The sequence below is a fragment of the Bos indicus genome, chromosome 11 (genome assembly GCF_029378745.1).
Source record: "Bos indicus isolate NIAB-ARS_2022 breed Sahiwal x Tharparkar chromosome 11, NIAB-ARS_B.indTharparkar_mat_pri_1.0, whole genome shotgun sequence".
In the NCBI taxonomy this organism is placed as follows: domain Eukaryota; kingdom Metazoa; phylum Chordata; class Mammalia; order Artiodactyla; family Bovidae; genus Bos; species Bos indicus.
In genome coordinates this window covers 61,102,352-61,127,894 of record NC_091770.1, presented here as the reverse complement: position 1 = coordinate 61,127,894, position 25,543 = coordinate 61,102,352, and the positions used below count along the sequence as shown (strand labels likewise).

General features: G+C 37.0%; 1 protein-coding gene across 15 annotated transcripts in view; it reads right to left on the bottom strand.

Annotated features, from left to right (window-relative positions):
- The window catches only part of EHBP1 (EH domain binding protein 1), a 566,468-nt gene that overhangs the window by 192,587 nt on the left and 348,338 nt on the right, over window positions 1-25,543 (bottom strand). For all 15 annotated transcript variants that reach the window (XM_070798096.1, XM_070798098.1, XM_070798095.1 and 12 more), the window contains 2 exons: window positions 18,687-18,868; window positions 16,025-16,164 (listed from right to left, as the gene is read on the bottom strand). In XM_070798096.1, coding sequence (XP_070654197.1) covers window positions 16,025-16,164; window positions 18,687-18,868 — 322 coding nt within the window. The remainder of the gene's footprint in view (window positions 1-16,024; window positions 16,165-18,686; window positions 18,869-25,543) is intronic.

The window sequence follows — 25,543 nt, the reverse complement described above, 5'->3', positions numbered from 1 at the left end:
CATTCACAAAGTGATCCAGATCATAAAAAGAAGCAATCTCCAAAGACATACCATTTATCTACATAATAAACATTTCTCAAGTACCTATTATACTTTGGAGAGGCAGATAGATAAGTAAGGCAATATATGATAAATATATGTTATAATTGAGACATGCATCGTAGGCTAAGTGAAACTGGAAGAGAGGCGTATAACTCAGGCTGAGGTTGGCAAGGCTTCCTGGAGTTATTGAGTGAAAATAAGACAAATAGATATCAATGTTATTATTAAAAGAGAAAGGGGAGGGCCTTCCACAACGATGCAAGGGAAGCAAATGAGAATATGATATACCTGAGGAACAGCAAGTTGCTTGGGGGTTAAGATGCCAGGGATGGGGAATGGAATGAGATGAGGTTGGCCAATGTGGTGTCATGAAGGTTACAGTGACCAAAATGAAGAATGTGAAGTTTACTCTGAAAGCTCTGAGAAGCCATTGTAAGATCAAATGCATATTTTAGAAACATCCATTCCAGGAGCAACATGGTAGCAACAACTGAATAAAACAGGATAGGAAGATAAAAGATGAGCAGTTCAGCATCACCATTTCATGAAGGGAGGGACTTAGTAAATATTTGCTAATTAAAGAATAAATTAAGACGAAAGTTTTGAAGGTTTTAATTTGACATGGGGAGTGGGGAAAGGAATCTTGGATACCTGCCAAGTTTCTGTCTTGGGTGACTGTGTGGACATTAGTTCTAGAACTATAGAGGGGGCTATTCAGTTTGGCCATACCAAGCTACAGTTGTCTGTGAAACTTATGAAAATAAGTCAATTGGTATTTGCATATGCCGATGCAGAGCCTAAAATACAAATTTTGTTATATATTTCTCCTTTAAAAAAAAAAAGTACTTTTCTGTTACTTCCAAATTTCTTGCAGTCAATATGTTTTACATGTATAATCAGAAAAACAGAAGTTAAAACTTTAAAAGGAGGTTCACGACACAAATTCCCAGAATTTTTTTATGTGGGACACTTTCCTAGTAATATACCACCCTGATCAAAAAAATTCCCTGGCCCAATATATTTATATATTTTATTATTTATTAAAGATTTATTTCACCAAAAGTCTATACGTTGGAAAATGTTATTTAATAATGATATGTAATAGCACAAATATAATTTCTACCTACCCTAGCACTACTGAAATTGAGCAATAAACCTATAGTGCAGTATTAAGTCATCGGTAACAGTGTGTCCATCTAGACTTGTTTCATATTGGTGAGAATAAGAAGGCAAACTAAATTAGGGGCAAGCAATCGAAGCACAGGGTCAAGTAATTTGAGACTCTTCTTTATTGTTAGGAAGGCAAAAGAAGATAGAAATTGACCATGAGAGATTATCACACTGGACCAAAACAGGGGGATGGAAGTACTGTCACAAAGAATAGGTGGGTTTTTCTTTTTAAGAAAGACTGTAGTGGAGTTAAAAGGGCCAGTGTGGGGGTGGGGTGGGGGCTACCTAGAGCTACAATATACCTACAAATCTTGTAGCATCCTCATTCTTCCCTCCAAAGTATAGGATTCAGTACAGGCATATCTCATTTTAAGATAGTAACACTGCAACCTCTTGACATAGATCAAGTTTCCAAGGATGTCACTTTTCTCATAGGCTTTAAGCCCATAAATATTTGATTTATGGATATAACTAATATGTTTAATAATGTGATTTTCAATCCCATTAGCAGATCATATTGCAAATGAATGAATGAATAAACTGAATGAAAGTCCTAATACTAGCCATAATTTTTATAAAGGCAGAAAAACATACACCTTATTTTTAAATTTTGGCAATTGTGTTTTTAATCTAGTGTTTATCTTATATCTATCCATATATCTACATGTGTATGTATTATGTATCTATGTACAACACATTTCATTTATCTCTAGAAACGTTAGTTTTAGCTACCAACCTAAAATTTGGTGGCTTAAAACAAATTATCATCTCTCACAGTTCTGTGGATTGACTGGACTCAGCCGAGTGGTTCATTGCAGTTAGAGAGTGGCTTGGGATTAAATCACCAAAACACTGAACTGGGCTGGATGTCTAAAACTGTTTCTTCAAACGCATGTTTGGTGTTTCAGCTGAGAGGCTGGAACAACTGAAGACTGTTCAGGCATCTCTCTCTCCTCCCCACCCCCCACTGTAAACAGCTGTCAATATGGGTATTTTGGGGTTTCCTTTCAACACAGCAATCCCGGGTAGCGGGACATTTTATATGGCATCTGGTATCTCCCACAAAATGCACTACAAGGGGCTCAGGTAGAAGCTACAACTTAGCTTTGGAAGTTACAGAATGTCACTTCCTCACTGCATTCTATTGATTAAAAGTGATTTATGGAACCAGCCCAGAAGACAGGGAGGGGGCTACAAAAGGGCATGAATACTGGGAGGTCCGTTTCACTCACTGGAGGACAATCTTTGAAGACTAGCTACCACACAGTAGACCAATAAATGAGAAAGTTGAAATCATTCATTTTCTTACTAATCTAATGAATTTATTATAATTCTCACATTACCTTCCAGCATTTTACTCATGCACATATATGAAAGGTATAAATCTTAAAATGTACAGTTCAATGAATTTTGACAAATGTATATACATCCATGTGACACAAGAGGCAGAGTACTACACCACCACCAAATTCCCACTAATTCTGTCATGCCTCTTTCAGACAATCTCCAAATACACTAGCTGACACTATGCTAATATTTTTAACACCAGATTAGTTTTGCCTCTTCCAGAACATCATGTAAATGGAATCATACAGTACATAAATTCAGTTCAGTCACTAGTTGTGTCTGATTCTTTGCAACCACATGGACTGCAGCACACCAGGCCTCCCTGTACATCACCAACTCCCGGAGTTGACTCACACTCATTTCCATTGAGTTGGCGATGCCATACAACCATCTCATCCTCTGTCGTTCCCTTCTCGTCCTGACTTCAATCTTTCCCAGCATTAGGGTCTTTTCAAATGAGTTAGTTCTTCACATCAGGCGGCCAGAGTATTGGAGTTTCAGCTTCAACATTAGTCCTTCCAATGAACACCCAGAATTGATTTCCTTTAGGATGGACTGGCTGGATCTCCTTGCAGTTCAAGGGACTCTCAAGAGTCTTCTCCAACACCACAGTTCAAAAGCATCAATTCTTCAGCGCTCAGCTTTCTTTATAGTTCAACTCTCACATCCATACATGACCACTGGAAAAACCATAGTCTTGACCAGACGGACTTTTGTTGGCAAAGTAATGTCTCTGCTTTTCAATATGCTGTCTAGGTTGGTCATAACTTTCCTTCCAAGGAGCAAGCGTCTTTTAATTTCATGGCTGCAGTCACCATCTGCACTGATTTTGGAGCCCCCAAAAATAAAGTCTGTCACTGTTTCCCCATCTATTTGCCATGAAGTGATGAGACCGGATGCCATGATCTTAGTTTTCTGAATGTTGAGCTTTAAGCCAACTTTTTCACACTCCTCTTTCACTTTCATCAAGAGGCTCTTTAGTTCTTCTTCGCTTTCTACCATAAGGGTGGTGTCATCTGCATATCTGAGGTTACCGATATTTCTCCCAGCAATCTTGATTCTAGCTTGTACTTCATCCAGCCCAGTGTTTCTCATGATGTACTCTGCATATAAGTTAAATAAGCAGGGTGACAATATACAGCCTTGACATACTCCTTTCCCTATTTGGAACCAGTCTGTTGTTCCATGTCCAGTTCTAACATTGCTTCCTGACCTGCATACAGATTTCTCAGGAGGCAGGTGAGGTGGTCTGGTATTCCCATCTCTTTCAGAATTTTCCACAATTTGTGGTGATCCACACAGTCAAAGACTTTGACATAGTCAAAAAGTAGAAACAGATGTTTTTCTGAATCTCTTTTGCTTTTTTGATAATCCAGGGAATGTTGTTAATTTGATCTCTGGTTCCTCTGCCTTTTCTAAAACCAGCTTGAACATCTGCAAGTTCACAGTTCATGGACTGTTGAAGCCTGGCTTGCAGATTTTTGAGCATTACTTTACTAGCGTGTGAGATGAGTGCAATTGTGCAGTAGTCTGAGCATTCTTTGGCATTGCCTTTCTTTGGGATTGGAATAAAAACTGACCTTTTCCAGTCCTGTGGCCACTGCTGAGTTTTCCAAACTTGCTGGTTATTGAGTACAGCACTTTCACAGCACCATCTTTTAGGATTTGAAATAGCTCAACTGGAATTTCATCACCTCCACTAGCTTTGTTCGTGTGATGCTTCCTAAGGCCCACTTGACATCACATTCCAGGATGTCTGGCTCTAGGTGAGTGATCACACCATCATGATTATCTGGGTGTGAAGATCTTTTTTGTATAGTTCTTCTGTGTATTCTTGCCACCTCTTCTTAATATCTTCTGCTTCTGTTAGGTCCATACCATTTCTGTCCTTTATCGAGCCCATCTTTCCATGAAATGTTGCCTTGGTATCTCTAATTTTCTTGAAGAGATCTCTAGTCTTTCCCATTCTATTGTTTTCCTCTATTTCTTTGCACTGATCACTGAAGAAGGTTTTCTTATCTCTCCTTGCAATTCTTTGGAACTGTGCATTCAAATGGGTGTATCTTTCCTTTTCTCCTTTGCTTTTCACTTCTCTTCTATTCACAGCTATTTGTAAGGCCTCCTCAGACAGCCATTTTGCTTTTTTTGCATTTCTTTCTCTTGGGCATGGTCTTGATCCCTCCCTCCTGTACCAACCTCCATCCACAGTTCATCAGGCAATCTATCAGATCTAATCCCTTGAATCTATTTCTCACTTCCACTGTATAATCCTAAGGGATTTGACTTAGGTCACACCTGAATGGTCTAGTGGTTTTCCCCACTTTCTTCAATTTAAGTCTGAATTTGGCAACAAGGTTTCACGATCTGAGCCACAGTCAGCTCTGAGTCTTGTTTTTGCTGACTGTATAGAGCTTCTCCATCTTTGGCTGCAAAGAATATAATCAATCTGATTTTGGTATTGACCATCTGGTGACGTCCATGTGTAGAGTCTTCTCTTGTGTTGTTGGAAAAGGGCATTTGCTATGACCAGGTCGCCATTAACCCCACCACAGAGCAGCCAGAACTTAAACAGGACTAGGAAATAGACTCTTGGCGGGCACAAACAGAACCTTGTGCACACCAGGACCCAGGAGAAAGGAGTAGTGACCCCACAAAAGACTGACCCAGACTTGCCCAGAAGTGTCCAGAAATCTGCAGCGGAGACATAGGTCAGTGGTGGCCTGCTGCTGGGCTGGGAGTACTGAGTGCAGCAGTGCATGCATGGGACCTTTTGAAGGAGGTCGCCATTATCTTCATTAACTCCACATAATTTGGTCCCAGGTAAATAGCCAGGAGGGAACACAGCTCCACCCATCAACAGAAAATTGGATATAAGATGTACTGAGCATGGCCCCACCCATCAGAACAAAACCCAGTTTCCCCCTCAGTCAGTCTCTCCCATTAGGAAGCTTCCATAAGACTCTTATCCTTCTCCATCAGAGGGCAGAGAGATTGAAAACAATCACAGAAAACTAACCATTCTGATCACATGGACCACAGCATTGTCTAATTCAATGAAACTGTGAGCCATGCCGTGTAGTGCCACCCAAGATGGACAGGTCATGGTGGAGAGTTCTGAAAAAATGTGGTCTACTGGAGAAAGGAATGGCAAACCACTTCAGTATTCTTGCCTTGAGTACCCCTGAACAGTATGAAAAGGCAAAAAGATAGGACACTGAAAGATGAACTCCCAAGGTTGGTAGGTGCCCAATATGCTACTGGAGATCAGTGGAGAAATAACTCCAGAAAGAATAAACAGATGGAGCCAAAGCAAAAACAACACCCAGTTGTGGATGTGACTGGTGACAGAAGCCAAGTCCAATGCTGTAAAGAGCAATATTGCATAGGAACCTGGAATGTTAGATCCATGAATCGAGGCAAATTGGAAGTGGTCAAACAGGAGATGGCAAGAGTGAACATCGACATTTAGGAATCAGCAAACTAAAATGGACTGGAATGGGTGAAATTGACGCAGATGACCATTTTATCTACTACTGTGGGCAAGAATCCCTTAGAAGAAATGGAGTAGCCATCATAGTCAACAAAAGAGTCCGAAATGCAGTACTTGGATGCAATCTCAAAAACGACAGAATGATCTGTTTGTTTCCAAGGCAAATCATTCAATATCACGGTAATCCAAGCTATGCCCCAACCAGTAACACTGAAGAAGCTGAAGTTGAACGGTTGGTTCTGTGAAGACCTGCAAGACCTTCTAGAACTAACACCCAAAAAAGATGTCCTTTTCATTATAGGGGACTGGAATACAAAAGTAGGAAGTCAAGAGACACCTGGATTAACAGGCAAATTTGGCCTTAGAGTACAGAATATAGTACATACACTTATGTAAATCCTTTTTCACTCAGCATGATAGTTTTGAGATCTAGCCATGTTGCTGAACACATCAGTAGTTCATTTTTATTGCTGAATAGTATTCCATTCACAAATATAATATGCTTCAGCCATATTGTTGTTGATGTACATATACCTGAGCTGTTTCCAGTTTGGGGCTCTTATGAATAAAATATTATGAACATTTTTATGCTAGTCTTTTCTGGATACATGTTTTCTTAAGGATAAAGATTCCACTCCACAAGGAGCGGAATGCTTGGTCAGAGGGTACATTTTTATAATATTTATTAATGTTATTAATGTTTATTTTTATAAACATATGCCCTAGGTATATCTGTAGTGTTTATAAGAAACTTCCCAAGTGACCTTACTATTATATTCTTCATGAACAATGGATGAGAGTTCCAGTAGGTCCACATCCTTACCAACACTGAGAATTTATTGCCAGTTTTTAAAATTTTAACCACTTGGGGAATGTGGAGCTATAGTTCATGATGATTTTAATTTGCTTTTCCCTGATGACAAATGACTCTAACAAGATTTTCTAATGCTTACTGGCTAACGATGTATCTTTCTTCATGAACCACAGGTTCAAATCCTTGCCCATTACCACACACAAAAAAAGGGGGGGTTGTCTTTTTATTATTGAGTTAGAGGACATTAAAATCACCTATTCCAGATACAAGTCAGATATATGCATTTTGAGTATTTTCTTCTAGTCTGTAAATTGCCCATACATTTTCTTATTGGCCTATTTCAATAGTATGCATCTTAAAGTTTGACAAAGTCAATTCATCAAATTTTTCTTTCATGGTTGTTACTTTCTGTGTCTTGTGTAATATAAGAACCTTCTGTCCACTCTTAGGCCACAAATATAGTCTCTTTTTTTCCAGAGGCTTTATAGTTTTAGCTTCTACATTTAGGTCCATGATTTACCTTGAATTAATGTTTGTATATATGTGGGAATTGAGACTCATTCCATACAGATATCTAGGTGTTTCAGCATAATTTGTTGAAAATCTTTTCTTTACTGAACTGTCCTGTACCTTTGCTAAAATTAATTCACCAAAGACGTTTCTATTTCAGGACTTCATGTTTTGTTCCACTCATCTTTCCTATGCCAACACCATACTATCTTAATTATCACAGCTTTATAGTAAATCTTGATGTCAGACAGTATTAACAATTCTGTTCCTTTTCAATATTGTTTGGGCTATTCAGTTCCTTTATAAATCCAACTGTATTTCAGAATCAGCTATCAATGTCTACTCTTTAAAAAGCTTGCTAAGGGACTTCCTGATGGTCTAGCAGTTAAAAATCCGCCTTCCAATGCAGGGAACCTGGGTTCATTCTCCGATTAGGGAACCAGGATCCCACATGCTGCAGGGCAACTAAGCCAGCACACCACAACTATGCGAGCATGCCGCAATTAGTGACCCTGCACGCTTGAGAGCCTGTATGCCAGAACTAGAGTCCGCACTCCAGAACTACTAAAGCCCATGCTCTAGAGCCTGTGCTCTGCAACAAGAGAAGCCCATGCACCACAATGAAGAACCCAGCACAGTCAGAAAAAAAAAGCCTGCTAGGATTATGAATGGCACTGAGTTGAACATAGATCTATTTGGGGAGAAGATAACATCTTTACAATATTGAGTTCTCTAATCTATGAACATAGAATCTCTATTTAATAAGATCTTCTTTAATTACCTTCAATAATGTATTATAGCTTTCAGGGTAGAGGTTTTTCTACATCTTTTGCTAAATTCATTTTGAAGAAGTCTATGTTACTTTCAGCCTCCTTTGTAAATGAAATTGTTTCATTAACCTTATCTTCCAAATGTTTACTGTTCATATACAAAAATATAAATTTTCTATATTGATTTTGTATCATGTGCCCTTGCTAAGGTCTTCAGTACAATATTGAATAAAAGTGGAGACAGCAAACATCCTGGCCTTGATCCCAATCTCTGGAGGAAAAGTGTTCAGTGTTTCGTCATTATATATGATGTTAGCTCACCACAGATGCCATTTATCAAAATGAAGAAATTCCTTTATATTAAAACTGCTGAGAAATTGGTATTGAATTTTTTCAAATGTTCCTTTCTGCATCTATTGAGGTAATTATATGATTTTTCTCCTTTATTCTGTTACTATGGTTAAAGCAACCTTGCATTTCTAGGATAAATCCTTAAAGAATGCATATGGGTACTTAGAATATTAATTGTCTCTTGTCTCTTTCCTAAATAATACTGGAGATCGTCCAACTTCTCCTTCAGAGTTCTTACTTCCCTTGTGGTTCTGTCAGATGGACTCTCAGTATCCACAGAATTCTCCCAGAGTCTTGCTTGGGGTGCTAGATAATGTTCAGTTGTCTTTAGTACCAACCAAGCAGCATTATGGTTTAAGAGTCACATAGAAAGCAGGCTGAATTTGTAGTTTCTATCTTCGGCCACTTCTACTATTCTTTCAGTTGATACATTTGAGTTCTAAACACTGAGAAGAAATGTTCTTGCTATCTTCAGTCTCTCATCCTAGTGTCTCAAACTCCTTTAAGAGTTAGCTTGATACCTTGCAAACTTTTTAGCTCAAGACACTAGAAATGCCCCACCTCTCTGCTTCTATTTTCCAACCTTACAACCTAAATAACAGATGCGATATTCCAGAAATTCTCATCCTTCACACAGATTTCCAAAATAGGTGGTCATTTTAATTTATTGTTACTTTATAGAGTCCACAGCAATTCTATGATTTTGTTAATTTGTCTCCTAAGTACCAGAGTGTAAACCCCAGAAGCAAAAAACCAGAAGTAAAAAAAACGGACAAATTAATAGATGTATTTTCCGACCAGAGCCCCAGGTTAATTCTGAGAAACCTTTTAATCTAAGAAAAGAGACCTATTTATCCCTATCGATAACCCTAGCAAGTAGGACATTTAATCTCAGAGGGCTGAGTCATACCATAATCAACTCTAGATCCTCAAATATGAACTGCTATCTTCTCTACTACCATCTGTGCTGTAAGATTATGTTCCCTGAAGGTAGCCAATATGTCACTTTCTCTTCCTCCTCCTGAATTAACTTTACCAACTATAGAAAAAGGATTAACAAACACCAGGCAATATTGCTCATGGTAAAAATAAATCCTGATATATAAACTGTTCTGGATATGTGTATGTGTGTGTGTTACTCACTCAGTCATGCCGGACTCTTTGCAACCCCATGGACTGTAACCTACCAGGCTCCTCTATCCATGGGATTTCCCAGGCAAGAATACTGGAATGGGTTGCCATTCCCTTCTCCAGGGATTTTCCCCAGCCAGGAATCAAATCCAAGTCTCCTGCATTGTAGGCAGATTCTTTACCAGCTGAATCACCAGGGAAGCCTTTGATTCACCCTGCATCTGGATGGGAGGACTCTAAATGAACTACATACCTAATGGAAGGCCACGGTTTGACCTTCGCTGATTGTGGATATGCATGTAATTGAGCATGTCCCTCACAGGGACCCTGGAAACTATACTTATCAAACTGTTACAAAAGCTATTAGTTCTTGGGCATCATAAATATTGTAAGCCAAGATAATCCCTGTTTCTAACTATATGGATCTAATCTCCTTGTACCCAAGTTGTCATTTGGGGGTAGAGATCAAAGAATAGCAACTGGGCTGCCATTGAAAACTCCAGTGAAAGAGGAATGCTCTGCTGAATGCTGTTTCTTGTCCAATATCCTTCTAAATGAGTTTAAGGCCAAGCTTGCGCTATTTGGGTCCTGCGAGTCTGAATGTCTGGTTAAACCTAACTAGAATCACTGCCAATCTCTGCAACAATTATAAGTATACCAGGGAACTTTCAAGTTTCTCATGATGTTTGATTTCCCCAATAATGCTTTTTTGTACACTGCTTCCAGAGAAGGCAATGGCACCCCACTCCAGTACTCTTGCCTGGAAAATACCATGGACGGAGGAGCCTAGTAGGCTGCAGTCCATGGGATCGCTAGGAGTCAGACACGACTGAGCGACTTCACTTTTCACTATCCTGCATTGGAGAAGGAGATGGCAGCCCACTCCAGTGTTCTTGCCTGGAGAATCCCAGGGACGGGGGAGCCTGGTGGGCTGCCGTTGCACAGAGTCAGACACGACTGGAATGACTTAGCAGCAGTAGCAGTACACTGCTTCATTTAAATCAAATCTTCTTAGCTACATTCAGTAAGACTTTGTCACTTAATGTGACAATGTCACTTTTTTCTCCCATTTCTGTTGGTGTATATTCAGAAATTCAACATGAATCCCAAAGATGATCAAATGAACAAATCCTCATTCAAGTACTGTGAGGTTGCCACATAGAGAGAGGTACTAATTGTTTTGAAACCATATATAATTTTGAGTACCTGCTACAGTAAACTTCATATTAAAAGGCTTTGTTTGTTCAGTTCCAATGTCTATCACTCCCACTACATTTCAGTGATTTTTCCAACTACCCATTCATGCATACTGCACCTCTGCAGAAAACATCTATATGGGTAACTTCAATAAAAGGTTCCTACCTAACAGCCAGTCCCTGTATCCACTTAGCAGTGAATTTTATCTCAGATAGAGAAGAGGCTTTTGATCAGTTGGTATCATTTAGTTGCTAAGTCATGTCCAACTCTTTTGCAACCCCATGGACTGTAGCCCATCAGACTCCTCTGTCCAAGGGATTTTCCAGGCAAGAATACTGGAGTGGGTTGCCATTTCCTTCTCTAGAGGATCTTCTTGACTCAAGGATTGAACCTGCATCTCCTGCACTGCAGGTAAATTCTTTACCGCTGAGCCACCAGGGAAGCCCTTGATCAGTCTAAATTAAATATATACCATGAATTTAATTTTACTTCAAGCAAAGTCTGTAATTTCAGAAGATATACTTTATCAATTACTAATGATTTACAGCTATACTCCATAAGAACATAGGCTAAATGAAGATCCCCTAGGTATCAATCTAAGATATACTCAAAATAATTCTAACAGTCTGTTTAAGAAGTTTGCAGCTTATATATATATATTCATATAAATATGAAGAAATAATATGCCCATATAATTTTACTGGAAATAATATATAATTTTATTGGTATAATGTGACTGTATTTTATGCATTCATATTATAACATAAAGATATATTTAATATAGAGAAATTTTTAAATAATTCCTTCCTTTATAAAAATTGCATCAACAATTTTTAAAGCTACAAGGAAGAGTAAATGTAAGCTCTATTATTGCCACTTTATCTGGTAAATAAAAATACCCACCATCCTTTATTTGTACCATATTTACACAATACATTCACTTTGGTTACTCTTAAGTTATTATTCACACATTACTAAGGTTAAATTTTAATATTTTTTATTATCTTAAAAATATTTTACTCAAACATTTTTAGAGTGGCAGTGCTGGTGCTAAAAACAAACAAACAAACAAAAACTTCTGAGAGTTCATTTTGGAATGAAATTTACATGTGCTAAAAAAAATGTAACTAAGGAAGTCAAAATAAGCTGTGTTTTTAATTTAACTGCCATAACATGCTGTGCTATTAATTTAAGTAATTGTCCTCTGCAAATATAATAGAAAATACTGAGTTAAACACGCAAGGAAATACATTTAATGCTCTGCTGCTGCTGCTGCTAAGTCGCTTCAGTCGTGTCCGCCTCTGTGCGACCCCACAGACGGCAGCCCACCAGGCTCCCCCATCCCTGGGATTCTCCAGGCAAGAACACTGGAGTGGGTTGCCATTTCCTTCTCCGATGCATGAAAGTGAAAAGTGAAAGAAGTCGCTCAGTCATGTCCGACTCTTAGCGGCCCCATGGACTGCAGCCTACCAGGCTCCTCCACCCATGGGATTTTCCAGGCAAGAGTACTGGAGTGGGGTGCCATTGCCTTCTCCGATTTAATGCTCTAATGACAGTTAAAAAAAATACTGAGGAGAAATATGTTAATGTCAAAGCATAAGTATGTTACAATGATTGTGGCATTACTGACCTAAAACAAACAAAATATCCACTGTCAGTACTTACCTATGCTCCCTCAACACACAGTTTATATTCATTACTTTTGTGTCATGAATTATTTACTCTTGAATTATTTAAGGTCTGAATTATGTGTCTCCTCCAGATCGCATTTCGTCCATCAAATGGGACCATCACATCTCATATTAATATAAGACAGTATAAAGGTCAAAATGAATGGAACAAGACAATAGGTCAGAGTGACCAATGTGGGCTACAATAGGAGAGGGAAGCCCACTCATTCATTTGTGGCCTTTCATTTAAAATATTTTAAACCCTTAGTGTGTTCCAGACAATGTGTTAGAAGCTAGAGAGGAAAAAATGATCAAAATATAGTCTCTACCTTGAAGGAATTGCACAAAATACGGAAAATAAATACATAAATGATAACACAAACCAGTAGCATTCCAAAGAAATTTTGGATCATCAAAAGTAACTTCTATTAGAGTCAGAGAATTTTAGGCTATCGCCAGAAGTTACTTCTGCAGTAGGGATCTTAGAAATTAAAGTATATATGTTTGTTTAAGCAATAAAGGTTGTTATGGTATGAATGTTTGTGTCTCTCAAAATTTATATAATGAAATCCTAATTTACAATGTGATAGTATTAGGAGGTGGGGCATTTGGGAGGTGACTAGGTTATGAGGCTGGATGAGATTAATACTCTTATAAAAGAGGCCCAAAAGAGCTCCCTTGCCCCCATCCACCATGTAAAGAATACAATGAAAAGTCTGTGACCCAGAAGATGGTCCTTACCCAACCATGTTGACACACTGATCTCAGATTTCCAGTCTCCAAAACTGTGAGAAACAAATTTCTGTTGTTTATAAACTACCCAATCTTTGATATTTTGTTATAGCAGCTCAAATGAACTCAGATAAGAGTTCAGCTATAAAATCTAATTACTACTGAATCCTTTCACTAAACCTGTATTGCACTCAAAAATACTGTCCTTTCTTTTCTTTTCAGTAGCAGTGCAGAACTTGTGACATGCTATCACTATTTTTTCCCACTGCTGTGATGAAAATAGTACAACACTGATCAAAATGGCTATAACAATGAAAATGTATGATATTCTAGTTGCTACTAATGGTATAAATGCCTAACTGAGATTTAGTTTTAACCAAAAGCCATATACAAAGAATAAACCATTTCTCTAATTAAAAGATTAAATTACATCCCAACTGGAATAAAAAACTCATGCTGTAAGAAAATGCATGCATTTGTAAATGGTACAGTGCACAAGGGGCAGAGTGACAATTTTAAATGTAGAGGGCATAAGAGGCTTCTCAGAGGATGTGGCAAAAGAATTAAAATTTGAAGAATAGGTAAGAAGTAGTTGGAATTGGTAAGGAAAGGACATAACTTCCCTTCCTGAAGTACTTCAACTAGCCAAATCAAACAAAGAACTCAAAGACAGCAAAGACATGGCATTTTAAAAATTATTATATAATTCTGCTGACATTATAAACAAGCAAATGTCAGCATTTATTATTGAAAAAAGAAATCCCAAAATGTTATTGAAATAAAAATAACAGCCAGGAGGAGTTGGAAGGAGAGATTCAAATATAGAGAAGAGGAAATCATATTGCATTTCTCATCTTACACAAGGTGAGTCAACATATTCTGCTTCACTTTTAATGTTAGTAGAGAAATACAAGCTCAGTTATCCCTCTGGCTTATTTACTTCAGAGGATACTATTCCAAAATGAAAATATAGGATGTATAACTTTCAAATTACTCTACTGAAGAACATTTAAGAATGGTAAAAATATAAGGAGTGGGTAGAAAAAAATAAGAAGAAAATTCCCAAATAAAAGTATAAAGTAATAGAAATGAAATTAAGTAGGTCAGATAGCAAGAAATATAACAAAATACTGTTTATGAAGAGAAGTATCTAACACAGATAGGATAAAAATAAAGTGATAAATACACCAAATACAAAGAAAGTATGGATTACAAATATCAACATCAGGCAAAAACTTTAGACAACAGGCATTAAATGGTACAAACTGATCAAATTTTAATTCACAACGAAGGTATAAGAATAAATTTTTATGAACTAAATAATTTAGGATTGAAGTTCTCTTTCATTGATGAACTATACACAAAGCATAAGAATATAAATAAGTAAATAATATAAATGTAAACTTGGGTCTAAAAGTTACATGCTGAATCTAACAAAGAGAATATACATATAAAAAGATGTTCATAAAATACTTACAAAAACAGATCATCTATCTACACTACAAAGAAAAAGATCTCAATAATATTTTTTAAAAAATTGAGATATGATAGGCTTCAGAATCTTATTCTAATTAAACTAGAAATAAACACAGCCCATGACAAAGCACATTCTTCTAAACATTCTTGGGTTAAATAAGAAATCAAAACGGCAAACATAAATTAGAAAACAATGCAGCTGACCCTTGAATAAAACAGAGTTTAGGGAACATCAACCCTCTGTACAGTGGAAAATCCACGTATAACCTATAGTTGGCCTTCTATATTCATGGTTCCTTCAAGTCCTCAGTTCCTACATATTCATCTCCACAGATCATGTAGTACTGCAGTATTTACTATTAAAAAATATCTACATTCAAGTGGACCTATGCAGTTCAAATCAATAAAGAGGCAACTGTAATTTATAAAATTTGCTCAGGACAAAACATCTATCTTTGCATACAAGTCTGACCACTTCCTTTTAACAGAAGTAAAAGTAAAGGTCACTGGAGTTGAGGAAGTCACAGAAGTTTTTAATTAAGACATTAAATTGCTCATCCATGTGATCAAAGGAAATCCCCCATAAAACAGCAAGAATTGAGGCATAGCCAAGAGATAAGTGCCAAAGTACCCAATTAATTTGGAAAAATCACCAAGAGGGGAATAGATGATAGAGTCAAGAGATATCAATCCAGAAATTGATAGCAATTTCCTAGCTGAAAGGAATATGTATATAGTACTTGATTTTCATTCCAATAATAAAGGTGTAACATCAGTTCCTTAAGGGTGATAGCCAGATTGTTGATAACCATTTATTGACCAATTAATACAGAGGTTTGAACTACTAACCATTTTAGTAGTTTGATCAAACCAGCTATAAGAAATACTTGCATGGAAGCTTCTATATATAAGGATACATAAGATGTATACAAATTCAAAACAAAGAATGTCCATACACTTCATGTGAATAAATGAACATGAACTAGAGGAAGGTAGTCAATGTTATCTCCTCATCTTTTCCTTAAGACAGATTTTTACTTAGCATTCATTCCATACAATGACAAAATAACTATGAATATATTTAGGTTACTTCATACTATATTCAGTAGTTTGATGCTTTCTTGACTAGCCTTGGACTTGTTAAACTCTGTTATTTACCATCAGCATATAAAGTTTCCAGCAAGCTAAATGCTGTATTATATTAGGAGTATTAAGGAAGAAAAAATACCTTGTTAGTGGAATTGATTTTTTCCTGGGAAACAACAATGAGTTTTTCTGCAAAAAAAGATAAATTTTTAGTTTAAAGCAAATAAAACCAACCAACCAGTAATTTTTGCTGCCTTTTCCTCTTGGTTCACTCGGTTCTCATCATCATCTTCATTATCTTCTTCAAAGTCATCTAGATTGCCAATGTCAGCTTGCTTCATACTCATCAAACTAGCCAAACTTTGCATGTCTTCATCCCTACATCAATGATAATAGTTTATTAAATGACATTGCCAAAAAAAGGGTTGTTTCTTAATAAAATAATATTAATATATTTCTTCTCTCTAAATGTTAACAAGACTTTTTAAACAGTTATACAAAACTACTGAATAATCTAAACATTCATTAATTTTTAAATTGAACATTTAATTAATAGACAGTAAATATTAACTGGTTAGTTAAATTCTGTGCTACATATCTAAAATTTTCTTCATGGAATTAAAGTATGGTCTTCTGATCACAAAGTTTAGAAACAAAAACTTGTTTCATAAAATATCAGGACAGTCTGCAAAGCAGATGAGATCTAGACTTTAAAAATATTCAAACTTGCAGAAGTAATTAGAATAGAAATTCTTAATCTAAAGTCCAAGAATCCTTTTGGTTTTGTGTGTAGGAGTAAAAAGAAGTGGTAAACCCTGTAAATTATATTTAAATCTTATTTAGATGTGTATTTTTCTCAAAGAAGTTTAAACTTGCCAAAAGTTAAGAAACTATAGTAATTGAAAAAGCACTTGAAAGCCTAGCCTTTGTAAGAATTACATAATGAAAAATGGGTTAAATTTCCATCTTGGGTTAATTAAAGACCATACATTTGATAAAACACAAAAATGATTTTTATCTTAAAGTATTTTAAATACAAACTTATACAGTGTACTACTCAATATTAACTAATGTAAGTTTTCTTGATCTGTTATTTTCACCTTAAATTTCAAATAAATTACAGTGAATGAAACATATTTCTAACATGAGATGTACTAACTAAATTTCAATCTGGTATTTTTCCACCAAATCCAGAAAGCTGAATTAAAACACTGTTTTTCATTTTACTACAATAAAAACAAAACAAAAGACACTTTTCTTTTGTAAAGTATGCTTGTTAACATTCACTTATCTTCTAAATATGATATGATTTTGCAGACTAAACTTTTTTTTTTAATTCTTCACATTTTATCTCATATAAGCTTAGTGTTAAAATAATTTCCCCTTTTCAAGACAAATTTAGTGACACAAAGTCTGTATGGGCAAAAACAGTTGTATTACTTCATGCAAATGCCTTACAAAGTGCTTTCCTATCACTAGGATAGAATTTCAATATATAATAGTGTTCTTAAAATGTTAACTTGCTTTATTTTATCTCCTATATTTTTGCCCTGAACATTTTCTTTTGGAAAGGTGAGCAGGCAACCAATGAGGAGATAGAGAGGTGGTTTAGAGTGTTCTGAGAACATACTTCACTCAAACTGATATTTGGTTTGACTGAATTTCCTCTCATGCAAATTCCCATGAATGGTGCTAAATCACTTACTGCTTCTGCCTAGTAGAAAGGAGTCCACCTTCAAAGAATCTTCTCTGATTATGTCTCTCTTCTTTCTCTGCTTCCTTTCTTTTCATTTTGGCTTGAACTTCAGGGTAAGGTCTTTATTTTTAACTTTTCAATATTTAAATCTATAATTTAAAGTCCTGAGATGAAAGACGTAATTGCTTCCTGCACTGTCCCTCTACCTCACTCCCACAGAAGCCAACTTTGCAGAGAAGAGGCTTATTGTTATCTACCAAGTCATTTGTAGATGACTGCCAAACATCTCATTTTGACTGACGCACAGAATCCAGACTAATCAGTCAAATAGACATGGCCAATTATAGTAACCACTTTCCACTAGGTCAAACACATTCAGAAGTGTGATGCAGATTAGAATGAAACGCTCATTCTTCCTATCACCATTTAAGTCTTAGGCACAGAATTTCTGTTTTCCTCTCAGTATTCCAAGTACGTACTAACCCTTTCACTACACCCAAAACATACACTTACTGTTGATTTGACTGTATGGAACAACTAAGAGAACTGTTACTATTTTTTTTCCTTGCTCTAGGTATGTTCACCTCTTTCTAACCAATTAAAATTTTATTCTTTCAGGAGACTATAACTGGGTATAGGAACTATCTTTGTGCAATGCTATACACTGCTTAAGAAGTGATATTTGCAAAAGATAATGGTTATAGCAAACTGGTTATCTAAACTGTATTGTACTTTCCTGTGCAATTTTTGAAAGGCTGAGCCAAAGAACCTGAATTGGCAAAAGTTCCTTTAGTTCTTTCATTCTTCTTATCTAAACTTTTCATTTTGGGTTCCCCTCATGCCTCAGCCACACCACACATCTCTACAAAATGAACTGTGTACTTCAGAGTACAACTACTTACACTGAAGACACTGAAATATAAAACCTATGATAACCTATAATACACATGTTAAATTTTTTAAAATTGCTAAAGTCATTTTTATATTACTGTTCATTCTCTAGCGTCAAAAGAGACTATAAATAACAAGAAGTACATCTAATTCAGCTTCAGAAACAAAGAATGGCAAGAATGATTGGTATGTGGTAGGGTGTTCTCAACTGTTGCCAGTTTACTGAGAAAAAAGCTATTTACCTACAATGTTTTCTTAAACAACAAACAAACAAACATAGTTTGAAGCAGCTTATCTGACAGAAGAAACTTACGTGGCTTTTCCTTCCCGAAGGAAAATGCAAGATAATGAAAACTGAAGAGTGGCAGATACAACTTTTTTAGACAATGGCTTGAATTTTAATTTGACATCAGTCTGCGTTGGCATTGGGCTTGCATACTGTTTCATGTTGATGCTGGTGGTGGCAAGAGCTTTTCTTCGACCAGAAGGGGATTCCTGGAAGATAAAATTCATTGCATAATTTGGAGTTATTTACTTTATAGCCAAATATCTTCGAATGTTATTTTAATAATTTGATTAAAAAGCTGTTGAGACTTCCTTCTCCAATGAATTCCTATAATACTGAAATAAAACTGTAATAAGGTTATATCACAACTTTCATATCTTTTAAAAAAATTAATTTATTTTAATTGGAGGCTAATTACTTTACAATATTTTGGTGGTGTGTGCCATATATCAACATGAATAAGCCATGGGTGTACATGTGTGTGTAAGGCAGAGAAAAATTGGAGATAGCCGGCTCAGAGAAATAAGGGAAGACTAGAACAACCTTAAATATCTCAGAAAAGGAAAAGCAAGGAATGCAAACTAGTACAGGAAAGTGTCTAGGTCTCTTGTAAAAAGAGGATCTAGCTCAAAGCTAGGTATCAAAGCATTAATACTCAACAACTGTTTTCCTTCCTTTAATTATATTTAATGTAACCTAAGGTTTCCAGGCTTTCCAGGTGGCTCTGTGGTAAAGAATCTGCCCGAGATGCAGAAGACACGGGAGACACTGCAGGTTTGATCCCTGGGTGGTGAAGATCCCCTGGAGGAGGGCATGGCAACCCACTCCAGTATTCTTCCCTGGAAAATCTCATGGACAGAGGAGCCTGGCAAGCTACAGTCCACAGGGTCGCACAGAGTCAGACGCGACTTAACCAACTGAGCACGCACACAAGATTTCCTTAAAAAAAGGTTCTAGCACAAAGCTAGGTAGGTATCAAAAGCATTAATACTCAATTCCCTCCTTTGATTATATTTAATGTCTTCTTCTATCGCTCAGTCGTGTCCAACTCTTTGCGACCCCATGGACTGTAACCCACCAGGCTCCTCAGCCCATGGAATTTTCCAGGCAAGAGTACTGGAGTGGGTTGCCATTTCCTTCTCCAGGGGATCTTCCCAACCCAGGGATCGAACCCAGGTCTCCCGCACTGCAGGCAGACGCTTTACCATCTGAGCCACCAGGGAACCTAATGATATTTCTTCCTTTTGAACCTTCAAATTTCTTAAAGAACCCCAGCCTCAGTGGCATTTCTACCTCGTTTTTTTCTAGTCTCTGAATTGTATATCTGTCCTGTACTTTGAGACTTAATTGTTCCCAGGATCTTTTCTGCTTACTCCAGTCTAAAGTTCTCTCTTCCCTAAGATGACATAAATCAAATTAGAAAGAGCTGGTTTCTCTGATTGTATGTCTGTGGTGGACACTGCTCAATGACCCCGGCAGATCTCAACTCCTCCACACAGCTACTGTCAATTTACTAAAATTGGAACACAAAATGAAACCTATTTGCTATTAAAGATGCTTAACATTAATAAACTATCTCATTTCAAAATTATTCTTTATAGCATAATAACCTAGGAAAATAATGAAAATAGAACAACAATATAATGACTGGGCATTAACTATGTTTAAGACATGGTGTTAATTCTGGAGAGATATAAAAATGAATAAGACATAATCTTTGACTATGTGTTCTAATGGTAAGGAGAAATCTTAGACACAGAGTAATTAATAAATAATGTAAACCAGAAATCATATACCAGCAATCCTTGGGCTTTAACTATTCTGAGAGTTCAGACCTAAAATAAGACCTAATTTCTAAGCTGTGTGACTTTGAGTAAGTCAGTAAACTTGAGGCTTGGTAATTTTCCCTGTAAAATAAGGAGACCAAACAAAAATCCATTCAAGTTCTATAATGGTTTTCTACAAAATTACTCAATTGTCCAACCAAGGCAGGAGAAACTATCATTAACCTCTGAATTATTATTCAATAAATCTTTATTTGCCCTATGATTGACAAACTTGCCTAAAATAAAGATATACTAATTTAATCAAAACATTAAAATGGCCTTTTTAAAAAATTTGACATTTGCCAGCAGAACAAGTGAAAATGTAATGTAGCATCCCTAAAGAATACCTTGTTTTAAAAAGTGGTCTTATCTGTCAGATTATGCACAGCAATATTACACAGAACTATTAGTGCATGTAGATGCCTTATGAATGAATTTTAAAAATGCATCAAGCACTTGAGAAGGATTTCAGACCTCTCAGAAGAAACACTTAAGAATATGCAAATACTTCAACTGAATCAAGTTGAACAGATGTGACTGTCCCAAACAATACAAATGTTCTTTCCCTGGTTGCTACTGTCAATCAAAGAATAAGATTAAGGTCCAAGGTTGTGACAATGTGCAAAATGAAAAACTATGATCTGAGAGTATCAATTTATTACACTGATATGAACAATAATCTCTCATTGTACCTTTAGAATAGCTAACAACTACTACATAAAATATAGGATTTAAAGCCTCTGTTTTGAAAGCATTACATACAAATTGCTACATATTGTTTTCATATTTGTTAAATCTATTTCACAAAATATGCATTGATCCCTTAAAAGTAATTATTTAATTTTATAACCAAATAATCAAACTATAAAAATTAAGATAACTTGGAAATGTACATAATTTTGAAAGCCTAGTTTAAGGATGATTCCTGCAAAATCTAGAGTTTTGATGATTAACATTCTATTGATTTCATTATTGCTGAGCAAGGTAAGGTCTGGGCAGGCAAGCAGAACAGAACTCTTTTGAGTCTACAGTATCCATTTCTAATATTAACATAGGATCTCACTTAAAGCCTGTATCCTTGATAGGAAATGGGGCCTAAGTGATGTTTTTAGTAATTCTTTACCCAGCTCAGTCACTGTTTTCCTCTTTAAAATTAGCTGTCATAGAAAAGACATTTTTTACCAGAACAATAATTAGAAAAACATAAGGATCTTTCATGGCTCTAACTCCAGCTCCATGAATCTTCACTTTTTATAACCATTAGGTCTATATCTATATCCACTATCCAAGAATAGTATCATTGTTATCATCAGTTTTATAGAGAAGAATAAAATAACTGATTGCATTGCTATATGTCTTTTGTATCCTATAGTCCTTCCTTAAAGGACTAGGGGTCAGCCTGACAGAGAGACTTTAGAGATAATTACTTAGCAGCAGCAGCAGCAGCAGCACTATTATTACTGTCAAAGTCCTAATGCTATTTCATTTCAGATGAAGGCTGGACAAGAGGAGAAAAATAAAGGAAAAAAAAAGTAGTAAAAGGAACCCTTAGAGAAAAGAGGTTAGATGACTGAAGTCAGTAAGAAGGGATTGTTTATATATAAACATTCAGCTAAGTTTCTGACTCTCAGCCTAAGCTATTTATATGTGAATCTGGCAGCATTTTGGGAATTATTTCAACATCCATAAAGCATAAGTTCTTATTTAGTGTTCATCAAAAAAATAAAATAAAACTAGGCCAGCTTTAGATAATTTAAATACCTGGATCCCACCCCAAGAGATGATAAACTAGAGATGGCTCAGGAATCTGTGGCATTTCTAAAAAGAATAAGTACCTCCCCTCCCAATTCCCATCTTGACCCTCTCATAAGCCCATCTCTTCTATCAAGAGATTCTGATCCAGTTAATCTAAAAATCATACTTTCAGAAATACTTCCCCTAAGGAAATTACTAAAGGAAATTTTAATCTCATTTTTCATAACTATTCTGTCATAAAAATGACTTAGCCTATATATTTCCATTTCTTTGAAACGCACATTATTGTAGTTGTAATCAGACAAACCTGGATTAGAACATGACCAGCATTTATTCTCTGGCTAATCTTTGGTATATTTCTTCATGTATCTGAGCTTCAGTTTCCCACACTCTCAGATTGGTGAGTATTTTCAAAAGCTGGACAATACCAAGTGTTAATAAGGATGAGGGACAATGTAAATTCTCTTAACACTACAGGACAGAGCTTCAATTGATATAGCCATTTTGGAAAGCAATTTGACATTACCTTGTAAAGTTGAACAGATGAATACCTTATCAATAATTTTCATCCTAGATGTGCTAAATAAATTCTTGCAATAACATATGAAAATATTTAGTAGAGTTTTATTATTAATATTCATGGACTAGTTTACCTGGCTTATTATATTAATATTAATATTATAAGTAGTCTATCTAGATTCACCAATCTTGAAATTGTTACCAAAATGCAAGTTCATGTGCCTGATGCACAGTGAAGCCAAGCAATACCAGAACACCAGAGTTTGGAACAGAGAAAGGTTTACAGAGGGCTATGTAAGGATATGTGTGGCTCATGCCTTAAAAACCCTAAACTCCCCGAAAGCTTTCAGCAAAACCCTTTTATAGGAAAGGTAAGGGAGGGGCATGGTTAAATTGTTGCACACTTTTTGGTGTCAGATCCTTTGCTCTTGAGGTCAGCTCATGGTCAGGTAACGATATTCCTATAAACCTCCACCAAACAAACGTTATTCTCTGTTCTGACAAGAAAGGGCAAGTTCCCAAGACACAACTTTCACCCTCTGAGGTCTGGATCCTGACTGATGAGGCAGATCTCAGTTGGTGGCTCCCTCAAGGTCAGGTCCCCAGACCCTATCCAGCTGTCATTGCTGAGGGAGCCAGAGGCCCAGGGCCCAACTGGCCCTCAGGCTCCTTAGGCCACCCAAAAGGCGGTGGGGAGGGAGCCAGGTCCCACAGACTGCATCCTATGCAGACTGCCACTGCCATTTGGTCACAGAGGCAGGGATGGAGGAGAGGTTCACCACTGTTTCAAGGCCTGGGCCTGGCCAGTGGGTGGTCTTGATGAGGGCTCTGGAGCCCAGCAGAACAGCCCCTGGCCTACTTCCTGGGCCCTCCAGCTCACCCACTGACCTGAGGCCAGGTAAGCTAGAGGCCCCTGGGTAGAAAACCAGGATCTGCCTCTTTCTTCACTCTCTACATGATGACCACTACTCTGCTGACCATTGGCTGAATGCCTCATTAATGGTAATTCATTGACAGCTGCTTGCTTGGGGGAGGGGCCCATTGCATGCAGCACTGACCAATGGCTAAGTAGGACCACTAACAGTCACTCATTGACAGCTGATCACTTGGAGGAGGGGCCCATTGAAGCACCAACCAATGACTGAGCAGAAACACTAACACTAGTCGCTCACTGACAGTTGGTCACTTGGGAGAGGGGCCCATTGCAGCACCAATCAATGGCTGAGCAGGACCACTAATGGTCCTGCAGTGATCACTGCCTGGTAACAGGTGTGAGGTAATGGCCGTGTGCTAAGGGCTGTGCACAGCCATGCTCTATTAGGAAAATGAGGAACATAAATGAAGCATAACTTAATGTTTGCTTAAAAATATAATGTAGTTACTTTACTAAAATCCATGCAAAGATTCCCCCCCAACGACATTCTTACCAGACCTGGAATGAATACCTCAGTGTACTCTCACTGCTATTCAAGTCCTAACAAAACAAGCAACAAGTGAATAAATGTTTTCCCTGTACAGCATAAGAGGGAAAAGATTTATAATAACTTTTCTAATTAGGAATGAACTGATTATAAAGTGAATAAATATAGTCTCACAAGACTCAAGACTTCTTGGAGAAGGAAATGGCAACCCACTCCAGTAATCTTGCCTGGGAAATCCCATGGACAGAGGAACCTGGTGGGCAAAGAGTCAGACACGACTGAGGGAGGGGCAGGCACTCGCTAGAGGCCCCAGAGCTTTTGATGGCAGAGCCAGCACTGTGGCTGAGGACTCCTGGCTCCCAGGCCTCTCTCACCAGATAGGAGCGTGGAAAACTAGTCTAAAATATGCCTGAGGGCTTTTCTGGCAGCTCAGTGGTAAAGAATTGCCCCCCTGCCAAAGCAGGGGACGTGAGTTCCACCCCTGGTCTGGGAAGACCACACGTGGCAGAGCAGCTGAGCCCATGCATCACAGCCACTGGGCCAGGGCTCTCGAGCCCGGGAGCCGCAGAACTGAGGTCTGTGGGCACCAGAGCCCATGCTCCGCAACAAGAGGAGCCACACCTAGAGAAAAGCCCACGCAGCATGAAGACCGTGCACAACCATAAATAAAATCATTTAAAAAAAAAAAAAGACTCAAGACTTCTTTACACATATTTTTTAAACAAGGTAGATTTTACCAAAATAAAAAAAGAAAAAGATAGCAAATCTTACCACTCTGCCCTCCTAAAACTAACAATACATATAACATACTGATAGCAGGACACATAGTTAAATGTAAGAAGTTGGACAAATCTTTTGTCCAAATGATCCAAGTTAGGGTCTTCTTACTAAATAGCTCATTATGAACCTCAAAATAAACATAATTAATGCCTCTTCTATTATATTTGATTGATTTTCTCTACCTAGAAATTTAACTTTCTCCCATGTAAGGAGAGAAGGATCTTACTTAGATTTTATGATTTTTTCAGAGATTACAAAAAATGTTCTAAAAATTCTGTCAAGTATTATACCTTATTATCAGTTTTTTTTTTTTTTTTTTACAACACACTGAAAATTAAACTAACGACAACATTTGAGGGGTTTTAAAAAATTTTTTTGAAACAGATCACACACACTAAAGTACAAGACATACAAGTACTACTTAACAAATAATAAAATGAACACCCTGTACCCACCATCCTGTTTAACAAACAATATCAGTACCTTAAAATCCTCATTTCCCATGCAAAACTGTCTCCCTCCCATTCCCTCATCCAAAGGTGATTAGACTCTGAATTTTGAGTTATTCCTTCCCTCCCTCTCC